The following is a 27,239-nucleotide window of genomic DNA, read 5'->3' on the forward strand; positions in this document are numbered from 1 at the left end:
ACACACATCTGATAATCTTGATTGTTGATTTTGTTTGATTTATTGAATCTGATAGCCAATAAAGAAGGGTATGTGAGAAGCTAAAAAGTGTGTGTGAAAAGTCACTTTCCCAAGCCACAGCAAGTGGCCTAGTGGTAAGGGTGCGAACTGCGGTTCCCTAATAAACAAGAAATGTGGGAGGTTCCGGGTTTGATACTCCAAGCTGGTGAGTCTGCTTGACCCTGGCCATTGGTAGACTGAAGTTTCCCATAGCCTCTCCGGACCCAAAAGGGGTAGATAACCGTGACTTGCCACCCGTTGTCCCCTTTAAAAAAAAAAAAATCACTTTTCCCAAATATAACATATCTTTATATTAGAAAAGCTTTATCATTAAATGGAGTAGATTGTATAAATCATAAAACACCATTGCGTTCAATTTTACATTAGGTCTTGCGCTAGCATCTTAGTTATGGATATATGCTAATATTTCAATCTATGTAATTTCAATCATTTTGTAACGAACAAAATTGTGGCCTAATCGCATGCTCAATTGTTCTTGTCCCTATCGAATTTTCTGGTGCCAACGCCTGCCTTCTTTGTTTGGCTTCCATAGTTCAAAGAGGCGCGTGTGGAGTCTGGTGGACTATAGAGATGTCTCGCCCGGAAAGTCGTTTTCCGAACATGTTTCTTGAACCCATTTATGAAATAATTCGATAGACAAGAAATAAACCTCACCCTACATAACTAATTCTCTCATATTAGAACATTTATCCGCCTTTTAGTTAAAATGGTCTATGAGATTGACATAATTTCTCACTTTGGTCATTAAGATTGAAAATCGATGCACTGGTCCTTGAGTATCTGTACTATCAATTATTTTGTTCATTCTGTGAAAAATCTCTATTAGATTGAGAATATATTCGTCAAATCAACCCCTCAACTTGTTTTTCCATTAAACGGAAATCTTTCAGAGAATGACTAAAATGATTGACGGTGGACAAGTTCAAAAATAATTTCTATCGATTTTCAATGTCAGGAATCAAAGTGAAAAATTATAACAACCTCAAAGACTATTTTAATTGAAGAGCCAAATACTTTTGAAAATGTATTATTCTATTATAAAGTTATTCCAACTTGTAAATAAGAAGAGAAACTTGAACTTAGATGAATGAGAACGATTCGCTGCTGTCACGAGAGAGAGGCTAAACTCACATATACATTACAAATACAATTCCAAATTGACTTTGTTTCCTAAGTGATGGATTAAATATCCAAATTGAAGAGTTGGAATAAGTTTTCGTTTGCATCAAAATCAAAACAAATGAGAAGACCCCACCCACCCAATTGGCTATTTTGCACTTTTTGGGACCTTTGGGTGGCCAATCCATGATCACTTTTTTCAAGATTATGCTCTAGTGGCTCAAAATTCTCATGACTAGACTCCTCCAACCTCTCCTTTCCCAAACACCCTTTTGACCAAAGCTTTTGATCAACCGCCTCCTCAGCTTTTGAATGGACACCACCACCATATGATACCTTTACCTACGAGATCATAACACCATGCTACCTTTACTTGCAAGTTCATCACAATTAGACAATACTAAGTTTTTTACCGAGAAACAATTTCCAGATGCTCATAGTTTGTTTGCTTAATTAGAACGAGAGAATGAATGAATCATAGAAGTTAAAAATAAGAGAAGTAAGAAAACGTAATTGAAGTAACTATTTCACGTGGTTAATTTGACTCGTAAAGTTATCTAGTGTTACAGTTTAGTATTATTCTTCTTCACTTATATATTATTGATAAAAAAAAAATTCGCAAATTTTAAGTATTTGATTATGAATTAAAAAAAGTTAATTCTCTACTACCGTCAAGTATCGTGAAATTCCAACTTTCATACCTGAAGTTTTTTTTTTGTCCACTTTCGCACCTAAAGTGAATTTTGTGATAATTTTATACTTCCATTAGCATTTCTATCACATGCTCCGTTATCTGCCTACATGTACCGCAAACCCCGTAATATTTGTACCACGTAGATAAAAAACAAATAAACTAGAAACTCAACACTTTTCCAATTAATTTCCACCACTCTTTTCTTCTTTTTCCAAACACACGCCTCATTGCTTCCCATTTTATCTTGCACATTGAAATGGTATATGGTCCAATTGAATTTGGATCCTTTTATTTTCTTGTCCATTCTTAACTTATAATTTAAATTATCCATAATAAATAAAGTGAAATCATAATCAAAGAATCTCTAATTGACAATTTTTTATATGAATCGATATTTGAACTCAGATTCAAACAATCCACAGCAAATTGGCCCAACTTCTAATTGCAGTTTTGGTCGAAACATACAATACAATTTGTTTTTTTTTTGTTTTTTTAACAAACGGTATTATCTACACTAAATGAGGGTCTCACAATGAACTAGCAGTAATTTGGTTCAAATTCGTCTTTGGCGAGAATTGAATATAAGATCTCTCACTTGCAAATGAAAAAAATGTCACTAAACCATAATATTAAGTGACGAAACCTATAATACAATTAAATTGAAGTTGAAGATGGAACTCCAGAGTAATTATTCTTCAATACTTAATGATTAATTGTGTATGCTAAGAATCAACTAAACTAACCGTTAATATGAGGACAAAAAAAAAATTAAAAAGAAAAAGAAAAAGAGAGAGGCAGAGGGATGGCTGCACATAAGGAAAGTATGGCGCCAAGTTCCACGAAGCTTCTCTAGCTACCAAAAAAAGCTTCCACCTTTGGCCGCTGAGTCGTCTGTCGAATGTAGGATTCCTTCCACCCTTCCATCTCACTTCCTCGTAATCTGCAAATCGCATACTTTTATTCATATGTCCAAAAAATGGTATCGTCGGAATCCATCTGTTTGCTATAATATATTAATATAATTTCTGTTTTTCTCCTCGTCGGGATTTTAGGTTCATTGATTGAAAGGCAGCAGCGCCCATCATTCAGATACGTTTGGTCTGCCGGAGTCTGAAGTTTTTGTAAGAACAATATATGTAAGTTTTGAGGCTCAACTGTTTGATTCAATGCCTCAATGGGTGCTTCAGTTTTTGGTGGATTTGTTTGAATTCGATAGAAGTTTGAAACTTTTTGTTGGGTTTCCGAATATGGGTTTTGTATTTATTATATGTTGTATTTTTTATTTTTTTTTGGATTTTTGGTGGGTCATTGAATCTTATGTTTTCAAAAAGTTATGCTTAATCCATATGTTTTGTTTCTTCTCTTTTATTGCACTCGTTTTTCTACTAGTTTTTGGGTAGATATCAAATGGGATCTAAAAAGTTTCCACCTTGGTGGTGTTCTAGTGTTCCTTTTTGCATATTTGGTGATGAATCTGTGAGAATGCAAAGAATTGTCCCGCGTCGGAAAGTTAAGGAGCCTTGCAAGGGCTTATAAGGAGTTGGGTCATTCTCCCCATTGCCAATGGGTTTGGGGATTGAAACCTCGTTCCTTTTCTTAGTTTCAAGAATATATAATAATCAGTTGTGTGTGTTTTTCTTGTATCTTTAATTTTAACAAGATGCAGATTCCTAGTTAAGATTGCTAATATGGTTTTCATCCCTTAATCTAGTACATCCACAGGAGGTTTGCAATGACAACTTGTATACCCGCCGGAAGTGGTAGACTCCATTGTAGAGTGAGGGACATCAAGGGACAAGGTTGTAGAAGGACTTCTTGGATTTCCAATGTTACATTTAGTGGATGCATACGGAAAGACCTTCCATGGTATCCGGTTACTGCCTTGATACTGTTTATAATCTATTTATATGAGTCCTTTGCTTCACTTTGAAGTTGTTGGAACTGCTATTCTGCCATCTAGATTTTGGTTGTCTAATGCCATGCTTACACATTTTTCCACAATTTTCCAGGTCACACGGGGTATCAAAGTTCTTGCAGATCCAAAGATGTAACTTTTCCCAATCACCAATCACTGAGAACTCAAAGACCTTAAGAACAATCACTTCATCAAGCTTGAGAGATGGTTCCACTAAGTTTTTTGATTTTGCTGTTATTGGTAGTGGAGTTGCTGGGCTCCGCTATGCCCTTGAAGTGGCAAAACATGGATCCGTTGCTGTGATTACCAAAGCTGAACCTCATGAGAGCAATACAAACTATGCTCAAGGTGGTGTTAGTGCTGTTCTTTCCCAATCGGATTCTGTAGAGAGTCATATGCAGGACACCATTGTGGCAGGTGCTTATCTCTGCGACGAGGAGACTGTCAGAGTATGTAAAGAACTATAAGTTTCAGATAATAATTTATTGCTGCGAATAGGTATGTGTGTATTTGTTCATGCTTTTCCTAATGTTTGATATATTGTCCAGGTTGTCTGTACTGAAGGACCCGAAAGAATTAGAGAACTGATTGCAATGGGGGCATCCTTTGATCATGGGGAGGATGGAAACTTACACCTAGCAAGAGAGGGAGGTCACTCTCATCGCAGGATTGTTCATGCTGCTGATATGACTGGAAGGGAGATTGAACGGGCTCTGTTGAAGGCAGCTCTTAAGGATCCTAATATCTTCATGTTTGAACACCATCTTGCGATAGATTTGCTAACTTGCCAGGTTTACTGTTTCGTAATGTTTTGTGTTATGAAAGTATGATCAGATATTGGTTAAACTGATTGATGGAATTGTGTGAATGCTTTTCCCTTTTTTGCTAACAGAAAATTGATTTCTGGCAATGCAGGATGGTTCCGATACAGTTTGTCTTGGAGTTGACACTTTAAATACAGAAACACAAGAGGTGATTACAATTCACCACATCTTCTCTTTAAGTTTTATAGGGCAATAGTTTGCTAAAAAAAATCTATAAAATCATCATCATCTTCCTTGCCTTGTTCGCTAATGGAAACATATTTCATATTTGAAATTCTAACTCCTTATTTTGTATTTTCAGGTGATACGGTTTATCTCAAAGGTGACTTTACTTGCGTCAGGTGGGGCTGGACAAATCTATCCGACAACTACAAATCCTCCGGTACTTCATGTTTTGAAGTGCCCTGTAATTGTTGTTTCCCTTATATAGTAGAATAAGATGCAATTCCTTATTTAAGTATTAAGAGACAGAAAATTATGGTCAGAGAGTTATGACCTCTTTTATCATAATAAGCATAACACTCGGTCTGATTGTTCTTGATTATTTCATGTAGGTAGCCACAGGGGATGGAATTGCGATGGCCCATCGAGCTCAAGCTGTGATATCCAACATGGAGTAAGTAAAACATATATCATTATTTTGAATTTTTTTGGGAGAATACTTTATTGCTTGAAATGTTGAGTAATCAAATGAGTAGTACTAATATGGGTACAATGATCATGTGAGTCAATCAAAAGGTCATTTCGAAGATTTGAATAAGACCTTTACGCCTTGGTTTCACAGCATTTCAGTTGACAATGTTTTCTTCTACAACTGATTAAACGTATACTACTATGCTGTCGCCCAGACTGGAAATTTAAATGTGGAATGATCTTACAAGCAATGTTAAGCTACACGGTTGTTAAGTGTTATGTTATAGCTTTTGAAATTGATAGCTCACACCTGTTTATGGTTTTCTCTACAGATTTGTTCAGTTCCATCCAACGGCATTAGCCGATGAAGGCCTTCCCATCCAACCATCCAAGGCTCGAGAAAATGCATTTCTCATCACTGAAGCTGTCAGAGGTGATGGAGCCATCCTGTACAATCTAGACATGGAAAGGTTTATGCCACTCTATGATGAACGAGCAGAACTTGCTCCGAGGGATGTGGTGGCCAGAGGCATAGACGACCAGCTTAAAAAGCGAAATGAGAAGTATGTGCTACTTGATATAAGTCACAAGCCCAGAGAAAAAATCCTCTCACACTTCCCCAACATAGCAGCCGAGTGCCTTAAGTACGGCTTGGACATAACTTGCCAGCCAATTCCCGTTGTTCCTGCTGCTCACTATATGTGTGGGGGAGTCCGTGCTGGACTCCAGGGAGAGACAAATGTGCAGGGCCTGTACGTGGCAGGCGAAGTTGCTTGCACAGGTTTGCATGGAGCCAACCGTCTTGCTAGTAACTCATTGCTTGAAGCACTAGTTTTCGCACGAAGAGCAGTCCAGCCCTCAATTAAACACATGAAGTGCTCTAGCCTGGACTTCAGTGCTTCAGATTGGTGGGCCAGACCAGTCGTGCCTGTCTCACTCGAGAGCAATGCCATCGAAAAAATTTTGTCAATGACAAGGGAAGTAAGAAAAGAAGTGCAATCGATCATGTGGAAATATGTTGGAATTGTACGTTCTACAACGAGGCTTGAAACAGCAAAGCAAAAGATTTGTGATCTTGAGGATAAGTGGGAAGACTACTTATTTCAGATGGGATGGGAACCGACGATGGTGGGGCTTGAGACTTGCGAAATGAGAAACTTCTTCTGTTGTGCAAAACTGGTGGTGAGCAGCGCCCTTGCTAGGCATGAGAGCCGCGGACTTCACTACACCATCGATTTTCCTGATCTTGAGGAAAGTAAGAGGCTTCCAACAGTTATATTCCCTTGTGCATCCATGCGAAGTTCATGGAGTTCGCGTCAGCTACAGAAGCTGCCATTGTGCTAGAAAGTGCACTTTTTCGGCCATCTGTTGAAATCATAGGGTTCTCAAGTTTTAGCTTCCCTTCCAAATCGATTTGGTAGGATTGAAGCATCTGAAATTCGAGCAGCTTCTGGTGTAAGCCGCACCAGGTTGCACCTTTATAATTTTCGGTTTCTGATTCCTTTTTACCTTGTATACGTAGGGTTCTTTGTTTCAAATAAAAGAAAGAAAATTTCATCAAAATATTAATGAAACAGTTTACATTTCAAATTTAATTTGTATTTGCTGATCGACGAACAGTGCAAAATGTAAATTATATCAACTGCAATCAGCATTCAGCTGAGAAAGTTAACTTTTTGTCTCAATTTTTTTCCCAGTGTCCATTTTTTCCTCTGAACTTCTTCCCCTCGCGGACGCTTGCCTTATAGTGCTATTTGCACAAATCGAAGCCTGGTAATCTGGACAAGAGCGCTTGCGTGAACCCTCTCAATGCAGTAGCTCAGGAGTTCAACCGGCAGCTTAAGCACTGTGTATGTTGATGTGTACTCAGCTAAATACGCTCTCATTTCCCAAATTCCCCTGCAAAAGATCAAGGTAACTTCGATTTTTTATGAACATGTGTACCCCGGTTTCAATCACGCACGCTTGTCACGAGTTCCAAGCATGCATGAGCACAATCGAAAACCGTTTAGCTTGTTTGTACACTAGGAAGCTTTGAGCCAGAAGTGCTTTTGAGCCCTGCAAATATCTTCGGATGTTCGTATTCCCACCTCAACGACAATTGCTGCCCATCTACTGTGAAAAGCTTTTGACTTCTAAGTAAAGTTTTAGAACCTAAACAGTTCGGATCATTAAAATACAATTCGGAATGGACCCTACAGAAGAAAACGATGCTCCGCTAACAGGCATTTTGGTGCAACAAAAATGGAAAATGATACTCCACCAATTCTTTACTGAGTATTTGACATTGACATTTTCGAACAAATACATTTAACAATGAAGAATCTGACAAAGAAATTTCTCACGTCTAAGATACAACAAAGCTTTATCCCACTAAGTGAAGTCAGCTGTATGAATCCTAGAACGCCGCTGCGTTCGATTTTGCACCAAGCCTTCACGTGGAAAAATACAATTCAATAAATCACCAAACCTTGTCTCTTTTTTTTTCTTCTTCTATTTTTCTGTAACACTTCAACAAATATTTGCACAAAAAATTCATACCAAAAACCCCTTCTATTTTTCTCTTTATTTACTCTTTTTTCCTTTTGACTTTCCATCCACCACCTAAAAATCTTTACATATGATCCTACATACTTCATTCCATCACAATACCTCGATGATGTCGTGTTTTATGATCTGTGGGGGTTTGCTGGTGTCGAGAAGTGTCTCCAGCGATCTGGGTTTCCGGTTCCTAGCCCTGCCGGCTTCTTTCAACAACTCCGCCAACCTCCGCTTCTCGTCCGCCACATCCGGATTTGCTGTTCCAAGCTTGTCCTCTCTCATGCCAACAACATACTCCAGAATCTCGATGGCGGCATCCAACCTGTGTTCGTCACGAAAATACAAAGGGCATGCTAAATACTTTTTCGAGCGATATTCTAATCTAATCTGAGATAGAACGAGAATAACGAATGCCAAAACAAGGAAGAACATATTACCTGCCCATTGCATCATATGTGCCAGCTAAATTACTGTAAACCCCCAATGTGTCAGGGTGATAAGGTCCATACTCCTTCTCCAAGATGTTCCTGGCTTCTTCAAACAAGTCTGCAGCCTCGTTGATCGAAAACCGCTGAACGCAGGCCAACCCCATTTGGTTCAGTGCAATCCCAAACAATGCCGATTTCTTTTCTCCCGTGGCGCGGAACTTTGTTATGGAACTCTTGAATGTGTTGTATGAGTCAGTGTAATTTCCCATCATATAGTACATTACCCCCATCTGAGCCTCAATTCCTGCAGTTGTGCTCTGGTGGCCCGGAGCATTGCCGAAGATTTTCAAAGCCTTCTTGAGCAACTTCAGGGCTTGTTCCAGATCATTCATGGATTGATAGATTGCAGCAACATCAATGAGACCACCGGCAATCTCTTCTGAGGGGATTCCAGGATTAGGTTTCCCATAAATTCGATGTGCATTTTCGCAGTATGATTTGGACTCCTTAAACCTTCCTATCTTGTTGTACAAGTCAGCTAAACGAACGTAAACAGAAGCTACTGTCGGATGTGTCTCTCCTTTCGTTGTCTTGAACACAGTAAGTGCTTTCTGGTAAGAAAACACCGCCTCATCATACCTTGCCAAAGATAGATACGCGTCTCCAATGCTACAATCGATTGATGCTGCATCCGCTTCCATATCATTGGCAGACATTGACATGCTTGCTAAAACATAGTGCTCAAGAGCAGCTTCGAAATCCCCTTTTGAGTCACAGATCAGTCCCATGAGTCTTCTATCTGCCGCTTCCTCAAGCGAAGCAGAACCATTTTCCCTGTGGATTTCAAGAGCCATCTGACAGAGCTTCTCAGCATCGTCGAATTGCAATGCTTGCACATGTGCCTCAGCTACATAACGACACGTCTCACCCAATCGCGGGTCCTTTTCTCCCAAGACTTGCCTTTGAATTTCCATACCTGCTGTATAGAACAAAATTGAATTCTCAATCTGACCGGTCATTGCATAAATGTCACCTAATTGCATGCACCCTGCAAACTTTGCTAGTGCATAGTTATCACCATCCTCTATCGCCGGAATATCAATGGCACGCTCGAGGACTGGAATTGCCTCATTGTACTTCTCTAAGCTGCAATAGATTGCTGCCAAAACATGCAAACACATAACGAACTCCAAATTAGGCTTCTCACCAGTGCATTTCTCGAACGCTTTCACTGCACGGAGAGATAACTCAAGCGCTTTCTTGGGGTTTTCGCCCGAAGCAATCATTTCCCTTGTTTGCTTGAGCAAATATGGCCCGAGATCAGGGTTATCCAACACGGCTTCAGGAGGATGATCATCGACTCCATTCTGAAACCTCACGCTGCCGCGTAAAACAAAACTCCTCAGCTTGTTCTTCGACAATAGTGCATTGCCTTTTCTCGGATGCGGAGGCTTCTCATCAGGAGATTTGCTCTTCGGACTTGTTTTCGCAGATGGAGACTTCACTTTCGTTGGAGACCGTTTATCATCCGATACATTTGCTTTCTCAGGAGTTGAGTCACTACAAACACCCTCCTCCTTGTTTTCCACAACAACCTCTTTCCTTATCTCCAAATCCTGTCGAGCATATCCGACAAGATGGTTTAGTTCGGAATCAATCCTCGATTCCCCACCGAACGATCCAAAGCTGGCCCGGGAAGGGGATTGATCCGAGCTCTGCATTTCGCAGACGTTGTGATATAACTGCTCAATAGAGGTATCAATCCCGCCATTCATAGCCATACCGATGGAGCCACTCCGAGAACTCAACGTACTTCTCGGAGAGCCCTGCTGGCTGTAGCTTTCCTTTTGAGGCGCATAATCTCCATTTGATTCATCTACATCGCCGTTTCGATTCATAGCATCCATAGCTAGTCCGGGCATTGATTTGTGCTTGTGCAGTTGTGCTGCAGTATGAATGAATGGAAATAGGCGATAACCAATTAACCTCTAAATCAACTAATCAAGTGCTTCTCCATGAAGCACTAAAAATTGTTTCTACGACACAAAAGCACTTTAAATCATCACTTAACAGACTCGTTTGGAACAGAATGTGCTATTAAATAAAATGTTTTTGAGTTTCAAAAGCACTGGTGTAAGAAACACTTTTAAGTACTTTTTGGGTTTTTACTGAAGATTGGTTAAAAAACATTTTTACCAAAATACTTTCAGTCATTCGAAAGCACTCACAAACAAGCCCAACTCGTTTGGGACTGCTGCTGTACAATATACTAAACACTTAATAAAACTCGAAGAAGCATCTGCCAGAAAGCGCTTCTATGACCCATAAGCACTTTTTAACCAAACATAGTCTGAAGAACTTGTTTTTTAACTCTTCCTGAAGCAGTCACAGACATGCTAAACCGTGATTATCTTGCAGCCATCCCAGAAACAGTCAAATAAACAAACAAACAAATCCAATCCAAAAACTGGGTTCTTTTAAAAAAACTCCAGATTACTTACTTAAGCAAAAGATCATATCAGAAGAAAACGAAATTCAAAAGCTACGGTTATTGCCACAAATGGTGAAGTTCTTAATACATAAAAGCAAAAACAAAAACAATCAGAACCCATTAAAAACAGAGAAAACCCAATACAAATACCGAAAAAAAAAATAGAAATAATAAATGAGTCGTTAATTACCTGAAAATTAATGCGAGTTAATGCGAAAGTCTGAAACTTTGAAGGCCTCTTCTTCTCAGGGTGCTATGTAACAGCCTGAGGGGTAGAAGAAGAAGAAGAAGACAGTAGAGAGACGAAGAGCGAGGGCAAATTGGGTAATTGGAAAATGGAATGAATTGAATTGGGAATATATATTAGTTTACAAGGTGTGGGGTTGCATAAAGTTGGAACGTTGAAGCAATGAGGAAGGCGACCTCTCTCCCACTCCCCTCTTTCTCTCTCTTCCTCTAATTTTCTTATGTTTAAATTTATTAAGTTTTTACTTTGGCCCTTTGAACTTTTTTATTTCTTTCTAATTGGAACGGATCCCCTTCTAAGCTTAAGAGGCTAAGCCTCTGAGCAACCCATATTAACTATTGAAACTTGATTCAACGGCTGCAATTATTATAACTTTTAGAGAGGTCATCTGTTTGTAGTCGTTTGATCAAATTTCAACGGTCCGGATAGGTTGCTCATGAGGCTCAGCCTCCTAAGCTTATGAGGGGATTTGTTCCCCATTCTAATGGGTCTCTGATTTTTGGATACATGTTTAACAAAGACAAAAAGTGACTAAAAAACGTATATGATCACTTTCTGAATTACAACTCGTTAATTCATATGCTTTCACCACCAAAGTGTAATCCATCTTATGGTATGCGATCAGACAACTTATGTCTAGGTGTTGGTTTTTTAGTTAAAATACAACGGACTCAACAAAACTAAATCAGTCGGTATCGTTTAATTTATTTTTTATCTGTAGTAAAATTGTATGACTCGTAAAACTATCTTTCTATTTCAATTCTTACTGACTTGATATGATAATATTTAGCTATTTTTTAAATACCATGACACTTTCCAACCCAAAATTCGATTGAATCAAATTATATCAGCTATTAATATCATGTCAAATTTCGTAAATGACGTCAATGTGGTCTAAATATTAAATCTCATTTTGAAAAAATTTAGTGGCTGATTTGGGACGAAAAAGTAAACAGAGGATGAAAGTGAAACAACCACTAATCTGAAGGTGACAAATATGTAATTAACTCGCCTTTTTTAATTCTTTTTTTATATATTAATTTTGCCTTTTTTCGCTGTGACGTCGCAAGTTGGCGGGAATAACGAGCTTTTCAACGCCGAAAGGCGGTGGAAAATGCTCGGATGACAGCGCGGTTTGTTACAGGATTACGAACTTTGATCTCACTTTACCACGTGGCAGCAGGGAAAGCGAAGAAGCCTCCGGCTTTTAAGGGACCGCGACTTAATGATTGTCCCGCTTTTCCAGATTCCACGTGGACCACGTCCAGCTGGATTCAGCTGGTTCGCCGCTCGATGGAATGGGCCATGAGCTAACTGGACTTTGTGGGCCCAAGTAAGTCAAAATTAGAAGGATAAAATATTTTTCTAGGCCCAATTGAGGGGGAGATTGTTGGCCAATGGAGGGGCTATTTGGAAAATAAGACACTGTTGGTCGCTTAAATTAAGGAAAGAATCTTATTTTGTAGTACGGTCATGGAACAAAAGTTTAGACAAAGATCAAATGATTGATATGGTTGGTGACATCTATTTTTTTGTTTTCTTTTAAAGGGAACAACTGGTGGCGAGCCACTGTTATCCACTTCTTTCAGGTTCGAAGAAAACTAATTGGAAATTGCATCCTACCGATGATCACAATCAAGCAAATTGACAATTTACAAAATATTGAACTCAAGACCTCTCGTTATTTTCTTTAGAGAGTTGTTGTTCGCACTTTTCCATTGGGCCACTTGTCGTGGTGGTAAGTGTGGGACATCTACTAATTCCTTTCTATTTATTACACCATCAAATACAAGAGTAATGGTATTTAGATGCACAAACCTGATAACATTGTTGACAAACACTCTAATATATGTGGATCCCTAATACAATAATAAACCTCATCTTTATTAAAAATAGTGTCACAATGCAGTTAGTTTGTGTATGCGACGTTAGGAAAATATAAACTTATTGTTCATCTGTATTGTTGTAACAAGTGGTTATTCGTGTAATACGTGAAATGAAAACACTTGTATCGATGTGAAGGTCAAAAATCTAAAATTCGATGCAAATGAAAAAAAAAAGCTTAATTCAATTATTGTCGCATGACTATATAGTAAAAATTATATAATAAATGAAATAAATAGACTTGTGATTAAGATACCGTATCACTGTATTAGCAGGATAATTAGTATAATTTTCAAGGAAATATTGGGCAACGATGTTACGATTTTGCTCGGCCAATTAATTATCGAAAGAGAATTAGCAGGTGAGGCACCAATTCGAAGATAGGGAATCTAAAAAGGATGCAGCAACAAACAAGTTTATCAACTACCAAGAGAAGGTGTTTTTAATTAATTAAGTGGATTTCAACTAATTAAGTGGGAGCTGTCTCATCTTCAATAACAGCTACCCCTATTTAGCTAAGGTTGGTGTGGTGTGGGTGTCTCTCTTCGACCTGTAGTTTGGACCTTTAGACTTATGTGCCCCATGTTGAATGATTCTGCTACTGATTTGTCGACTATTGTACCTATTATAGAAGATGCCAAGCTTTTTATAGAAATGATCGTTGAAGTTTTCTATTGCCCATGTTCGTCGTGATGCCAACTTTGTAGCTCATAGAATTGCTAGGTTTGCTCTCCATCCGGAGAGTAATTGTACTTGGTTTGGCAATCCTCCTCTGTTTATTTGTGATCTTCTGGAGGAGGACCTCCTCTTTCCTTGTATTGTTTAGCCTAGTTTATGGCCTTGGTATGAAATATATCGTCTTTTAATCAAAAAAATGTGTCCCACATTTGAGTTTTTCGTAATAAAAAGTATATGAAAAGAAAAATTAATTTCATAAAGTCAGCAGTGAGACAGAAGCTAGAGGCAACTTGTTATATAGGTAGTCGTGCGTGTTAATGGATCTTCTATACTAGTAGTAGTGGATTAATCGCTTTCTAAAATAAAGTTTAATTTCTTTATTAGAAGAATAAGCACGGTTATTGCTTTCTCACAACATTCCGTCGGTATAGGCTTCTAACTTGCTTGTTAGAAGTACTTAACGAACAAAAAAATTAATCATGAAAATATAAAATATGGACATCATTTGTTATTTGCTAGAACATTGTAGGCCTTTGAATTTTGGTGATGCACCAATTTGGCGATACTCTAAACTAATCTTCGGGGATTCGAACATGTAAGGGGTAATGTGCATGCTACTCTAGTCAACTAACCTAACCACCTCCAAATCACAAACTAATTATGCATTAACGAAAATGGGGAGAGAGAGAGAGAGAGAGAGAGAGAGAGGTTGACAGCTTGACAGGGGTGGAGATCAGAGCTCGTTGGGTGGGCTAAATGAGATTTGGCTTTAGGAATATGATTGGATCAGCAGAGACTTGTAAGATGGGACTTGTAACCTATGTATAATGATATATTAGATAACTCACTCTATTGTGGATTCATAACTCATTTTGTTCAGTCTTGTCCATTTAACATTTTGACACAATAAACAACGGACTGAAACTCAAGTACATTTTAATTGATCACAACCTATCACATCCAGCCTACCAAACGGCGCCTCAAAGTCCTGAAATAGCCAAGCATCCTCTTGAAATGAAATCAAATGGGTTGAGAGCAGGCCTGGCCCTGGCCCAGTGCCACAGGGGCAACTGTCCAGGGCCCAAAATTGAAGGGGCACCAAAAACCAAAAAACCCAAATAACTAGGTACATAAAATTTTTTTTTTAAAAAAGTCCAAAGGCCAAATAGGACAAGAGCCCAAGAAAGATGAAAAAAAAGCCCAGGTTATGGGCCTTAAAATAAAGATATTAAAGGGACCACTCGGTCCATGTCTGATGATCTTAAAGAATAAAGCGAATACTTCAATTGAAGATCATCAGACATGGACAATGATATGCAATGTTGTGAGGATATCCAGCGTCGCTGCCTTGGCATGTTCTGTATGCAGAACAACCAACTGTGCGGGAAGTATGCAATTCACAATTCAGCCAACCAAAGAAAAAATGCATAGCATGCATGCATATATCCATGTATTTATGTGTGCATGAGACAAAGAAACAAAAAAATGACCTGATTGTATTCGAGGCGGAACTTAAGGTACTCGTCATCACAATTCTCAACCATGCTGGCCAAGCTCTTCAGATTATCCACAGGCATATCATTGAAAGTATGAACCTGCACATAAAGCAGAATAATTTACAAAAGTGTATCAAATGTTATTTCACCGATTCCTATCACCGTCATTTGCCGCATCAAATAAAGTGGACCAAATTTCCACGAAGTGAGATTACAGGATGAGTTCTTTACTTTTACATTGTTGGAAAATACGCTATACCACTTATGCAATGTAAGTGAATTCTCCAGCCACAAACAATCATATCGAAGATTTCTAGTTGGCAGATAGACGTCAATGATCGATCAGACATCTGGTGTTTGACTTTCATACGTATTTACATGGGTTGATTTCAGTTTGGGTGGATTGGTTGAAACGAAAAAACGCATTCGAAGTATGTTTACATGGGACGCAAGAAGTTGTGAATTGGAAAAATCAGGAGAATGCATTTGCATTCGATAACGATTTGGAACATAAAACTCACAAATGTATCGCCCATACTGAAAAATTTCCTCTGCCGATGGGAGCGTAATGGATTGGTAGGTGAGAAGAAAGTAGAGGAAGCCAGTAGAGGACAAGACAATATTTGGTGTTTTCTGATGACGTGTCGTGAGGTGGGCCTAAACCTTACAAACACCTTTTGTCGTGAGATGGGAGTGTAAAGAAAAAACCTTACTTTTTAATAAACAATGGATTAAGAATATATAACAAATTAAACAAAATATTTAGGAGATGGTTGTCGAATCTTTTATCATCTTTAGGTTAGGGTTTTCTTTGTAAATAACTAAACATACAGGGTCTTTTTGGATGTATATACTTTGTGTATTCTCTTACTTTTATTTTTGCATTTTATCTTTCTTTTATTATTCATAGAAGTATAGTTTTTTTTTAAGTGTAAATAGACACTTATTTACAAGATATATAATAAATTTAAATAAATTCGCCTAGGCCGCCTAGGCGCCCGTCTAACCGCCTAGGCGCTAGGCCCACCGCCCGAGTAGCGCCTAGCGTTTTTTAAAACCTTGTTATTAAGAGGAATGCTAAGGGGACTCTCTAAAGAAAGAGACTCTCCATAGACTGTTTGCCGCCTTCTTTAGCACAATGTTTTATATGTTGGCACGCGAATTGACGTTAAAATATAACGTGACATAGAGCCTATTTTTGAGAAAGTCCCATTAACATTTATTATTATTAGTCTAGTCAAGGTGGGTTGATTTCGCATTGCCCAGAGCCGACGTGCTTCTTATGTATTTGAGTTAAAATTCACTTATATTAGAGTAATGTAAAACAGTCTTAAAAGAAAAGATGGGTTGATTTGAGTTTGGGTGGATTGGTTGAAGTGAAAAACACATTCGAAGTATGTTTACATGGGACGCAAGAAGTTGTGAATTGGAAAATGGGCGTTTTGATATAAGTGTTTGAGTTTTCAACTCTATAGACTAAACATTTGTTGGTTTTGGACATTTAATTAAACATTTTTTCCTACAAATTTGCAGTCTCATCTATCATAACCAAGGTCTAAACTATCGATATTATCATGATATTTCCATCGAAATTTTCGTGTTTTTGGACTACGATATTTCCGATATCATCGATATTTTAGACCTTGATAGGAACTCTATGTGGTACTAAGTCACTCATGTATCTTATCATGCAATGTACAAAGTGTAAAATATTGTTCTAATTCATTATATATAGATGATTATGGTGTGTTTAAGCTTCTTTCATTAATTACTCCATATTTTCTACACTCACAATGTTTGTCAGCTCGCTATATAATCAACTTAAATCAGTTAAATTCATCATGCAATGCATTTCCTTCCAATTTTTTATGATAAATTAATAGATAATTGACTAAATAAACATCTTGCAAAGTTTTAATAAATTTTTTTCAAGTTTTTCTTACAATTTCCGTTGTTTTTATTTAATTTTTATCGATATCGATAATATCCCGATATTTCCATCGAAATTTCCGTATTTTTTGACTACCGATATTTCCGATATCATTGATATTTTAGACCTTGATCATAACTATCCTTTATTTGTACCAAAATTACAGATCTTACTACTGCCTAAATTTAGAGTCTCATCTATCATAACTATCCTTTATTTGTACCAAAATTACAAATCTTACCACTGCCTAAATTCTTCACGTCAGGAAAAAATCCAGAGATATTGAAACAAATTTCCTACAATCTAGCTCCTTTGATTCCCTCTAAAGATAATTATACAAAAAAAATGATTATATACAATTTATTAAGGAATAAAATACCGTGCCGTTTGATTTTTATTTTCCTTTCAATGAAGAAATAAAATACCATTTAAGATATTTGTAGTAATTCATATAAGAAAATAACATCGAGAATAATACAAACGTACCAATAAAAAATATATGTATGAATACAAACCTATTAAAACCGGGAATAAACGTACTAGTAAACAACGTTGAACAACAAAAGTAAATGTACCAATCAACGATATGTATAATATTAATCGTACCCATATGATACTAAATGGTACAATCCATAATGTATACAAAAACAATCATAACAAAATCGTGAAAAAAAACCTATAAATCAACGAGAACAAAACTAAACGTACCGAAAGCTAAAACTAAACGTACCAAAAGCTAAAATTAAACGTACCAATCAATGATATGTACACCTAAAAATTAAAAATAAACGTACCAATCAATACAAAACCAATATATGATAACCAACAATAAACGTACCATTATCACTAATCAACAATATTTACAAATTCAAATGTATACAAAATAATTATCTAACAAAAAGTATACTAAATAATAAACAAAGAAAAAAATCTAAGCGTCCATCATTCCAATTATTTTTTTCAATTTTAGGATAAAAAAAAGTTTTGAACCAAAACAAAAATTAAAAGAGATAATTGGATAAATATGTTGAGCGAAAAAACCAAAATTATCTCCTAAAAAAGAGTCTACAACTCCTAAAACACATGAATAAAAAAAATGGCCGGATAAAAAAAAATTTCTCTAATTAAAAGGACAAATTTGATGTAGGCATAATTTACTGAACAATTATAGAAGCTAGAGAGAGATGGGGTGCGGCATAGAGAGAGAAGAGAGATAAGTGTAATTGTAAGGTGTGTTCTATTTCATCCTATTGTGCCTTTATTTATAGTAGTAGGGAATGCTAATTCCTTACTTTTTTAGGATTACAACTAATAGGATATTAAATATTCAAAGATATCTCTAGATATATTAGGATTTACACAATCGCATTCCTAATCTAATGTAAGATCCCACATCGCCTAAGGGGGTGATCATTATATGTATATTCTCATTCATACCTAGCACGAGGCATTTTGGGAGCTCACTGGTTTCGGGTTCCATTTGAACTCCGAAGTTAAGCGAGTAGCGCGTGAGAGCACTCTCATGATGGGTGACCCACTGGGAAGTTCTCGTGTGAGTTCCCAGAAATAAAACCGTGAGGGCGTAGTCGAGGCCCAAAGCGGACAATATCGTGCTATGGTGGTGGAGCGGGCCCTGTATGTGGTGGATCCCGGGTCGGGATGTGACAATTTGGTATCAAAGCCTAACCCTGGCCGTGGTGTGCCGACGAGAATGTCGGGCCCCTAAGGGGGGTGAATTATAAGATCCTACATCGCCCAGGGGAGTGATCCTTATATGTATATATTCCCATCCCTACCTAACACGAGGCATTTTGGGAGCTCGCTAGCTTCGGGTTCCATTGGAACTCCAAATTTAAGCGAGTAACGCGCGAGAGCACTCCCATGATGGGTGACCCATTGGGAAGTTCTCGTGTGAGTTCCAAGAAACAAAACCGTGAGGGCGTAGTCGGGATCCAAAGCGGACAATATCGTGCTACGGTGGTGGAGCGGGCCCTGAATGTGGTGGATCCCGGGTCAGGATGTGACATCTAACATGATTGCAACAAAATTTAGAAACCAATATGTAAAATTTTAATTTAAAAAATACAATTATTATTTTTAATTTAAAAGATAAAAAATACTTATGTGGCCTAATGTACCAAAGCGCATTGATCAAAATTCTAAAAGGCATGGATGTTTAATAAAAGAAATTCAAATTTTGAGCCTTTAAATCTAATTATCCAAATACAGAAAATGCATTTGCATTCGATAACAAATTGGAACATAAAACTCACAAATGTATTAGTAAAAAGCATAAGAGGTCGGAAATCGGAATCAATTTCCAAGTAAACACATGAGAAGTCAAGAATTTGAAGAATTTTAATAGGGATCGGCACCTCCCGAGCGTACCCGTTTAGTCACAAATCAAAACCATTTCCTAAGTAAACAATAAGAGATCATATAACGTACATTTTTGTATGGTAGAATTTTCCGTCAATGCAACCCTCAATTTTATAGTACAATCCATCCAACTTGTATAGTATTATTCTCAAATAAATCAGCCGGTAAAAATGTTACATGATGAACATCTCACATGTTTTTAGCTGGTACTAAAACTGACAAAACTCAGAAAGGATGATGCTAACTAATCCTAGGAAAAACCGAACTTCAATTCCTCGCTGCTTTCTTCTGCTCTGTAACAAGAACTGGCTAATATGAATACAAAAACATAGGGAAGTCCTCGTTATCACGCGGTCGAACGTCTGCAGATACCTCGAGAAGCTGATTATGACAGAAATGGCAGACTAATCCTAGAGTTGCCGCCTTGGCGGTTTTTGTTTGTAGTACAACCATCTGCACAGAGAGCTAAGCGATTCAGCCACCAAACGAAAAGTACAAAGCCTGTGCAGAGAGAGAGAGAGAAACCTGATTGTATTCTAGATCAAACTTTAGGTACTTGTCGTCACAATTCTCCACCATGCTAACCAGACGCTTCAGATTTTCACAGGCTTACCATTGAAAGCAAGAACCTACACGGAAACCAAATGCTTTGAATGAGTATGTTAAAGTGGAAGTTCAAAAATTTCATCACATCATCGTAGTGTAACATATCTCTAACCTGAGTGTTCACAATGTACTCGTATCCAATGTTAATGTCAACAATAAGCACCTATTGAGGAAATGAAATTTTTCTCATTAACTCAAGATAATAATTTTATAGAGTATATATAACAACACCTAACTGAAGTTACCACAAAAGAAAGGTAAAAGAATTATTACTACAGTAACTCTAACTAACACTAACTTTTGACCCTCTATTATTCTCTTCACACCCCTTCAAGCTAAACAGAGAAGGTTGAAGTGAAAGCTTGGATATCAGATCAAGAAACCGTTGTCGAGAAAGTGATTTGGTGTGGATGTCAATGAGCTGATCTTGACTACATACAAATTGAACTGTGAGAAGCTTGGCAAGAACAAGCTCCCTAATATAATGGTAGTCAATTTCGACATGTTTGGTCCGAGCATGGAAGACAGGATTTGAGGCTAAACCAATTGTAGAGATGTTGTCACACCAAATTTGAGGTAAAACAGATAACTAAAAACCAATATCAGTAAACAATTGACATATCCAAGTGATTTTTGTGGTTGTATGAGCTAAAGACCTATATTTAGCTTCTGTGGATGAACGGGCAACAATGTGTTGCTTCTTTGCACTCCAGCTAATGAGTAAAGGGCCAATAAAGACACAAAGACCCCCAGTTGATCGTCCATCCCAAGAGCAACCGGCCTAGTCAGCATCAGAAAAGGTTGAATGTAAGAGAGGATGAAACCTTTGGAAACCATAAACCATGACCAAAAGAACCTTTGAGATATCGCAGTATCCGTTTTACAGCTTGAAGATGTTGATCTCTTAGAGAATGCATGAATTGACAGACAAGGTTAACAACAAATGAAATATCAGGCATTGTCCAAGTAAGATATTGAAGAGCCCTAACAATTGTTATATATTATGCAGGATCTTCAAGCAATGCACCAGTGTTGTCAAGTTTGGCAGAACCTAGAGGAGTAACACATGGCTTTGCTCCATCCATTTTTGTCCTTTTAAGCAAGTCTAATACATATTTAGACTGATGAATAAAAATTCCTACAGAAGACCTTTGTACTTCTAACCCAAGAAAGTAATGAAGATCTCCTAAGTCTTTGACAGGAAATTGAACACTTAACTGAGATATCACATCACTACAAGCAATTGAAGAAGGTCCAGTCACAAGTATATCATCCACATAGACAAGAACTAGAACTAGAACTAGAACTAGTTTGTGAATGACAAATAAACTGTGATCTGATTGAGAGGCTTGAAATCCGATAGAAATTAATGTAGACTGTAGCTTCTCAAACCAAGCTCTTGGAGCCTGTTTCAATCCATAGAGAGACTTCTTTAAATGGCAGACATGATTGGGGTGATCTTGATTAATGAATCCAGATGGTTGAGTCATGAACACAGTTTCCTTCAAATTTCCATGTAAGAAAGCATTACTCTCTCTTTGTGTGGTTTTGAAAGCAGCTGTTCTCTTTTCTAGTCGATTTTGCGTTCACGCGTGTGTTGGTGATTATTTATAGAAGAGTGGCATTTGAACATTCCCAGATGAAGTGTTCCATAAGCTTCTTGATATAACACTAATTTTTGTAATTTTTTTTTATTTCCATTCAGGCATGGAGAGCGCATAGGTTTCAGTTACCTTGTCTTTCAAAAATACATAGGTGACAATGCATGCTCTAGTAAAAGTTCTTCCGAACTTTGAGACACTTGAGTTCAACGTTAAACTTGCAAAACACAAGGAACTCATCCCGTCGCACATTGAGGGAAAACCTCCTTTTGTTTTCACAGCTGTATCCCTTCCATATCTGCGTTCCGAGGTGTGCCCTTGCTTTCAACTTTAACCATGCCTTCAATAATTTCTGCCAAATGTATCCAGGTTTAATTGTAAAACGAACATATTAGATAAAAACTATGTTGCTAGATCTTAACCTTGGTTTTTTCTTATTTCCAGTTTGGAAATATATTTGACGTTCCAACCAAACTGTTGGACAAGCATTTACATGCAATGGCACAGTCTATTGACGAACAGCTCGTTGTTGTTTCTCAGGTTTATATCTCGCATTCTATCTTTCTCATGCTTTTGGATATTAGTATAGTTTCTTGTTACCCTGGTTTTATGGTTGACATTGCTCAAATTGTGCTAGGTACTTGTTGCTGACATTAACATCTGATACACTTGTGTAAATTATTCTGCTTTATGTGCAGGTTCTTACTTTCAATGGTATGCCTGTGAAGAATCTGAAGAACTTGGCCAGCATGGTTGAGAATTGTGATGACGAGTACCTTAAGTTCGGCCTCGAATACAATCAGGTTCTTTTTTTGTTTCTTTGTCTCAGGCACACACAAATACATGGATATATGCATGCATGCATGCTATGCATTTTTCTTTGTTTGGCTGAATTGTGAATTGCATACTTCACGCACAGATGGTTGTTCTGCAAACAAAAACTGCCAAGGCAGCGACGCTCCTCACGACACATTGCATATCATCGTCCATGTCTGATGATCTTAAGACTAAAGAGAATACTTTAGAGGAAGTACATTCTATGGCCAATGACCTTAGAGATACAATCTTAGAGAAAGTAGAGGACTCCCGCTTCATTATTTTGTGATAATCAAGCAGCTTTGTACATGGCAGCAAATCCTGTTTTTCACGATCGTACCAAGCATATTGAGATAGATTGCCATATTGTTCGAGAAAAATTACAAGCTGGTATAATTCGTTCTATGTATGTGCCTACACTCCTCCAGTTAGCTGATATTTTTACAAAGGCTTTAGGGAAGGATCAATTTGTGAAGTTGCGAGACAAGTTGGGCGTTCGTAATCTTCACTCTCCAACTTGAGGGGGAGTATTAAGAATATATTGTAATTAATGTATAATATTGTATTTTTCTAAAGTAGGAAAGGCTATTCCATGTATTGTGGATCACGGCTTTATAGGATTAGAATCGGGATTTGACTTTTCTATTTGTATTTGTATATATATGGGCTACTTACCCTCTCTTCAATACATACGAAATATTCAGCCATATTATTCCTTCATATATTCTTCCATATATCAATCCCAGGAACTACCTAGCTCTTTCTTAATCAGAATCATAAACAAATTTGAAATTGTGGCTATAAATTGTCCCATGCTTAGAGCATCTCTAAAGGAGATGTCAAATTTTAAACATCAAAATGATAGTTGATAGCTTATGTGACAATTTGACATTTTGTACAATATTTTGCTCGAGCCGATATGATAAATAATAATGTCATTTAATAAATTTTTTATCTTCTTGTGACGTCTAATGATTAAAGCAACCAATCAAATATTTCAAAAACATGCCAACCAAAACCAATTCAACTAATAAGTTTCACATAACATAACATAACATAACATAGAGGATACAGCAAGTAATCAGAATGCTGAATATGTGTTGGGTTTTTATTTTTACGCTTGGAGAATCCGCGACCACATAAAAACAAGGATACGAGTGCAGAAGAACAAAACCCAGGAGTGTGAAAATCTTTGCCCTTCTATACGTTGTACTAATTTAAGTTGTTTAACATTTTTAAGCAATCACACAAGTCATTCCAATATGTTTGCTTTAAGATAGAGTGACCCCAAGCTAACAAGGCTCATCGCTTTGCAAGGATCAGAGGTGATCATCTATCGTACGCAACATTATCTTTGCTTTACAAATATGCTATTTCCACTACTTAAATCAGTGATTTTACCGTAACAGAGAAGTAACTGTTCCATTGTGCTAATGTTAATGTTTGTTTTAAGATATTCTAAAAAAAATATTAACACAAATGGAAATGTAGAATCATTATTGGGCAAAAAGGCTAGTAGAAAAGGTATAAAAAAAGGTGGAATAAAAAAAAGTCCAGAACCAATTGATCCAGTATTATCTCATGATGCGATTCTGTTTGGACCGGGAGAGAAACTTGAGTAGACAGCTATGACAACTCTTACACAGAGAATGATAATAAAACAAGATCCCATTGCGTTTTTTGTGAGCACAGTCGGACAGGTCGCGTGCTCCGGCTGCCTTATACAAAATTTTCAACCCTCCGAGAAAGCAACAATTTTTCTGGGGCTAGATTAGGTAGAATGATTAAGGGCTGGTTTGGTATTGATGTGCTTTAAAAAAAAACTGCTATAAGAATAAACGGCTGTGTTGTGAGAATAAGCAGCTGTGAAAAAAATCAGCAGAGTGTTTGGTAAACTTTTTTGTAAAAGTGCTTTTGGAAAAAAAAGCAGTCGTGGATCTTTTCATTAAAGGAGCACTGTAGCTCCGTGTGCTTTGAAAAAAAAGCCAGTTTTCCAAAGCTGCAAATAGCAGCTTCAGCTTTTTCCTTTGATTTCAGCTTATTCTCACATCAGCTTCCAAAATAAGCCTTTTTTTTTCAGTTTACCAAACACCTAAAACCCTCACAGCTTTTTTTCATGTGTGTTTTTTTTTTTAAGCACCTCACTCTCAAACCACACCTAAGTATAATATTAAAATTAATCACTTGCCTGATCCAACAAGAAATCAAAGTAATAGCGGAGATGGTGCTGGATTACATGCTTTCCACTGGTGAAGAAATAGGTTAAATCATAAGTTTGCAGCCCCGATTATACATATCCTATCACATTCACTGCCAAGCAGAACCTGCAAATTCACATCAAATTCACAAATCCAATTAATAATCTTCTTCCTTTTTATTATCTTCCTCAAACGCACTACTTTTTGCCCCCCAAAAAAAACACTAATAATTCAACAAAATTACCATGAAATGGTGATTGCTTTTCTAAAAAACACTTTTGCTTAGAAGCGTTTATATTAGAAGTGATTTTCTTTTTCTAGAAAACGTATTTAGAATTTCTGCTAAACATAAACGATTTTTCGTTCAAAAAAAAAAAAAAAAAAACATAAACGATTTTTTATTGACTGAAAACACTTTTAACACAAATTGTTAATATACAATAGGAGTAAACGTAACAAAAACGGAAATACCACTATAGTGGTATTATGTTATCCAAGACAATCACGCACTTTCATTAGAGTACAAACGGACGGCTGTGTGTGATTGACTTGCATGCCGTTACAGTGATATTCTCGGTTTCTCGATATGGGTGTTTAACTGACAAGTGCCAAACCTGAACTCCTTGTAGCGATACAAGGAATCTAAAGCCCAACCCTGGTTCTTGTCAGCCGCCATAATCGAGAAAGAGATCAAACACAACACAAACCCAGAAATCCTTAACCCAAACAAAGCCCTCCTCACCACGCTCTCCCTCCTCGACCTCTTCAGTATCGATAACTAGGGTCTCAAAGTTCGAACATTTGCACCCGAACCTCCACCAATTCTACCGCCACTCTCTTCCCCAACCGCCGTGGTCCCATCGAACCCATCTCTGGCTTGGTGTCTGCAGGTGCGACTCTTAGCTCATAAGCGTGAAAGGTTTGATGTGCTGAGGAGGATGTTGGAGAACCGGAAGGTGGATATGGTGATTGGAATAGAGGAGATGGTGATTGGAACAGAGGGGATGGTGTTTCTGGGAAGCTCTGCCTTTCTTCTTCTTCTTCATCATCTTCTTCTTCCTCTTCCTCTTGCACTTGTTTTTCGTTGTGTTTTTCTTCTTCTTTGTGTTGTGGTGGTGCTTCTGGTTGGTCGTCTGAAACTGTTTCCATATTTTCGTGTGGGACTCTTGAGTTTGTGACCAAAAGAAAACAAATCCACTTGTTGCTTTCTCATTCCCTGCACAGAAGATACCCACGTGTAACCAGAGTCCGACTCACATAAATGACTTGTTCAAATTTTAAGTATAAATAACTCGGTTGAAAATGTTTTTAAAGATACTTTTAACGTTATTCCTATCATGTTTTTATACCATATTAGGTGACATATTAACTAGTTTTTCTTAATTATTAGTTTATTAAATAATGAACTAAATTTAAAAATCTGATTCATTCAAACGATGTAGTTATCCACATTAAATGACACCTAAGGTGGTATGAAAATGTGGTACAAAAGTATGGCATGAATAGCGTTACTCTTTAAAATGATTGAAAACGTTTTTGGTGAAATTAATTTTGGGTTATAAAAATACTTAGAATTTCTGCTAAACGTAGTTAGACGATTTTTTCTTGACTAAAATCCATTTTAGCTCCTAAAAAGCACAAATTGTTACAATACAACAAGATCAAACGTAACAAATATAGAAATACCATTGTAGCGGTATGTATTGTGTCATCCACGACAATCACACAATTTTTCAAGGCTCCGTTTAGATTTTTAATAAGGAAACTAATGAAGAATGTTTGAAAATTTTGAGTTTTAACGATAAGAACAAAATAAAGGGTAAAGTGAATAACATTAGAATTGACTTTTTAATGTAAAAATATGATTTTTCATTAAAATAAACTATATCATGAGCTTTTTGTTAAAGTTCCATTTGTTCTAATGGTTTCAAAAATATTTTCATAAAAAACGCAGCGTTCCTAATCAATGACCACGTTATGTGTTTTATGTTTTTCGTAATTCATATTACAGTGCCTTTGGTTTTTGATATAGTCACAATGACGTCCTGGCACAAGGTTAATAGCAGCATCCCAAACCAATAGTTGATTGCCTGGTATTTTAAATTTTCTTAAGCAAGCATTTCGCAATTGGGTTGAAGTTTTCGAATCCGGATCCTCTTTGTGAGGATTCCGGAGATTCGTAAATCGTATGTGTTTATCGTACATTGTGCAATTAGAAATCATTTTAAATATTTTTATTTAAAAATAAACATAAACAGTACTTGACAAAAATTAACCGCACGATATACGATGAATGAACATGATCCACAGATTCTTAAAATCCTCACCAAAAGGATCCGGAGAGGAGAGGATCTGTTGGGAAGTTTTTCTCCTAAAACTTGTTCATGTTGCTATCGTAGTCGGTGTCAATGGGACCACCAGTGACACCGCCAAGCGCTAACTGCTCGACAAATAGTTCCGGGCGGTGGGGAATAAAACCTGTTAAAATCAGTTGAAAACAGAAACAAGTAAAAGGGCAACCGAAGCTGACAAAGCTCCGCACTTCATGAGAATCAGAAGAGAAACGTCTATCTTAAATAGTCTTATTCATGCTTTACAAAGAAGCTGTTTTCACGACCCGAACCTATGACATTTATGTCACAAAAAAACAACATTTCTATTGCACCAAGACTCGTCCTGAGAAAACATAAACAAATCGA

At 37.2% G+C, this 27,239-nt stretch overlaps 3 protein-coding genes across 8 annotated transcripts; 2 read left to right on the top strand and 1 right to left on the bottom strand.

Annotated features, from left to right (window-relative positions):
- The first annotated feature begins 2,626 nt into the window (after positions 1 to 2,626).
- Positions 2,627 to 6,930, top strand: LOC103404573 (L-aspartate oxidase 2-a, chloroplastic). Of its 5 annotated transcripts, none has more exons than XM_029097065.2 (9): positions 2,627 to 2,773; positions 2,926 to 3,009; positions 3,585 to 3,739; positions 3,883 to 4,237; positions 4,337 to 4,579; positions 4,704 to 4,760; positions 4,914 to 4,994; positions 5,167 to 5,228; positions 5,578 to 6,930. In XM_029097065.2, exons 3-9 carry the CDS (start codon positions 3,606 to 3,608, stop codon positions 6,587 to 6,589), a joined length of 1,944 nt encoding a protein of 647 aa, XP_028952898.2. In that variant the 5' UTR covers positions 2,627 to 2,773; positions 2,926 to 3,009; positions 3,585 to 3,605; the 3' UTR covers positions 6,590 to 6,930. The 5 variants fall into 5 exon arrangements, with proteins under 5 accessions (XP_028952898.2, XP_028952896.2, XP_028952897.2 ...); XM_029097063.2 differs by having other exon boundaries at positions 2,635 to 2,773; positions 3,596 to 3,739; XM_029097064.2 differs by lacking the exon at positions 2,627 to 2,773 and having other exon boundaries at positions 2,899 to 3,009; positions 3,596 to 3,739.
- Positions 6,931 to 7,490: 560 nt separating this feature from the next.
- LOC103404347 (protein KINESIN LIGHT CHAIN-RELATED 2) lies at positions 7,491 to 11,141 on the bottom strand. Its single transcript, XM_008343246.4, has 3 exons — positions 10,896 to 11,141; positions 8,224 to 10,159; positions 7,491 to 8,108 (listed from the first exon to the last, which is right to left on the bottom strand). Exons 2-3 carry the CDS (start codon positions 10,134 to 10,136, stop codon positions 7,889 to 7,891), a joined length of 2,133 nt encoding a protein of 710 aa, XP_008341468.3. The 5' UTR covers positions 10,137 to 10,159; positions 10,896 to 11,141; the 3' UTR covers positions 7,491 to 7,888.
- Positions 11,142 to 21,133: 9,992 nt separating this feature from the next.
- On the top strand, positions 21,134 to 23,045 carry LOC114822680 (protease Do-like 9). Of its 2 annotated transcripts, XM_070817330.1 has the most exons (5): positions 21,134 to 21,441; positions 21,631 to 21,836; positions 21,971 to 22,066; positions 22,225 to 22,329; positions 22,446 to 23,037. In XM_070817330.1, exons 2-5 carry the CDS (start codon positions 21,687 to 21,689, stop codon positions 22,629 to 22,631), a joined length of 537 nt encoding a protein of 178 aa, XP_070673431.1. In that variant the 5' UTR covers positions 21,134 to 21,441; positions 21,631 to 21,686; the 3' UTR covers positions 22,632 to 23,037. The 2 variants fall into 2 exon arrangements, with proteins under 2 accessions (XP_070673431.1, XP_070673430.1); XM_070817329.1 differs by having other exon boundaries at positions 21,134 to 21,836; positions 22,446 to 23,045.
- Positions 23,046 to 27,239: the final 4,194 nt, after the last annotated feature.

The sequence above is a fragment of the Malus domestica genome, chromosome 17 (assembly GCF_042453785.1).
Source record: "Malus domestica chromosome 17, GDT2T_hap1".
Taxonomy (NCBI): domain Eukaryota; kingdom Viridiplantae; phylum Streptophyta; class Magnoliopsida; order Rosales; family Rosaceae; genus Malus; species Malus domestica.

Bases quoted from the DNA above. Each gene is read 5' to 3' on its own strand.
- LOC103404573 (XM_070817514.1), top strand. From the start codon at position 3,437: ATGGGTTTGGGGATTGAAACCTCGTTCCTTTTCTTAGTTTCAAGAATA. The intron at 3,499-3,595 runs GTGTGTGTTTTT...GTACATCCACAG, and splicing joins AGAATATATAATAATCAGTT to GAGGTTTGCAATGACAACTT. The intron at 4,580-4,703 runs GTTTACTGTTTC...CTGGCAATGCAG, and splicing joins TAGATTTGCTAACTTGCCAG to GATGGTTCCGATACAGTTTG.
- LOC103404347 (XM_008343246.4), bottom strand. From the start codon at position 10,136: ATGCCCGGACTAGCTATGGATGCTATGAATCGAAACGGCGATGTAGAT. The intron at 8,109-8,223 runs GTAATATGTTCT...TGACGAACACAG, and splicing joins ACATATGATGCAATGGGCAG to GTTGGATGCCGCCATCGAGA.
- LOC114822680 (XM_070817329.1), top strand. From the start codon at position 21,687: ATGCATGCTCTAGTAAAAGTTCTTCCGAACTTTGAGACACTTGAGTTC. The intron at 21,837-21,970 runs GTGTGCCCTTGC...TCTTATTTCCAG, and splicing joins TTCCATATCTGCGTTCCGAG to TTTGGAAATATATTTGACGT. The intron at 22,330-22,445 runs GTTCTTTTTTTG...CTTCACGCACAG, and splicing joins TCGGCCTCGAATACAATCAG to ATGGTTGTTCTGCAAACAAA.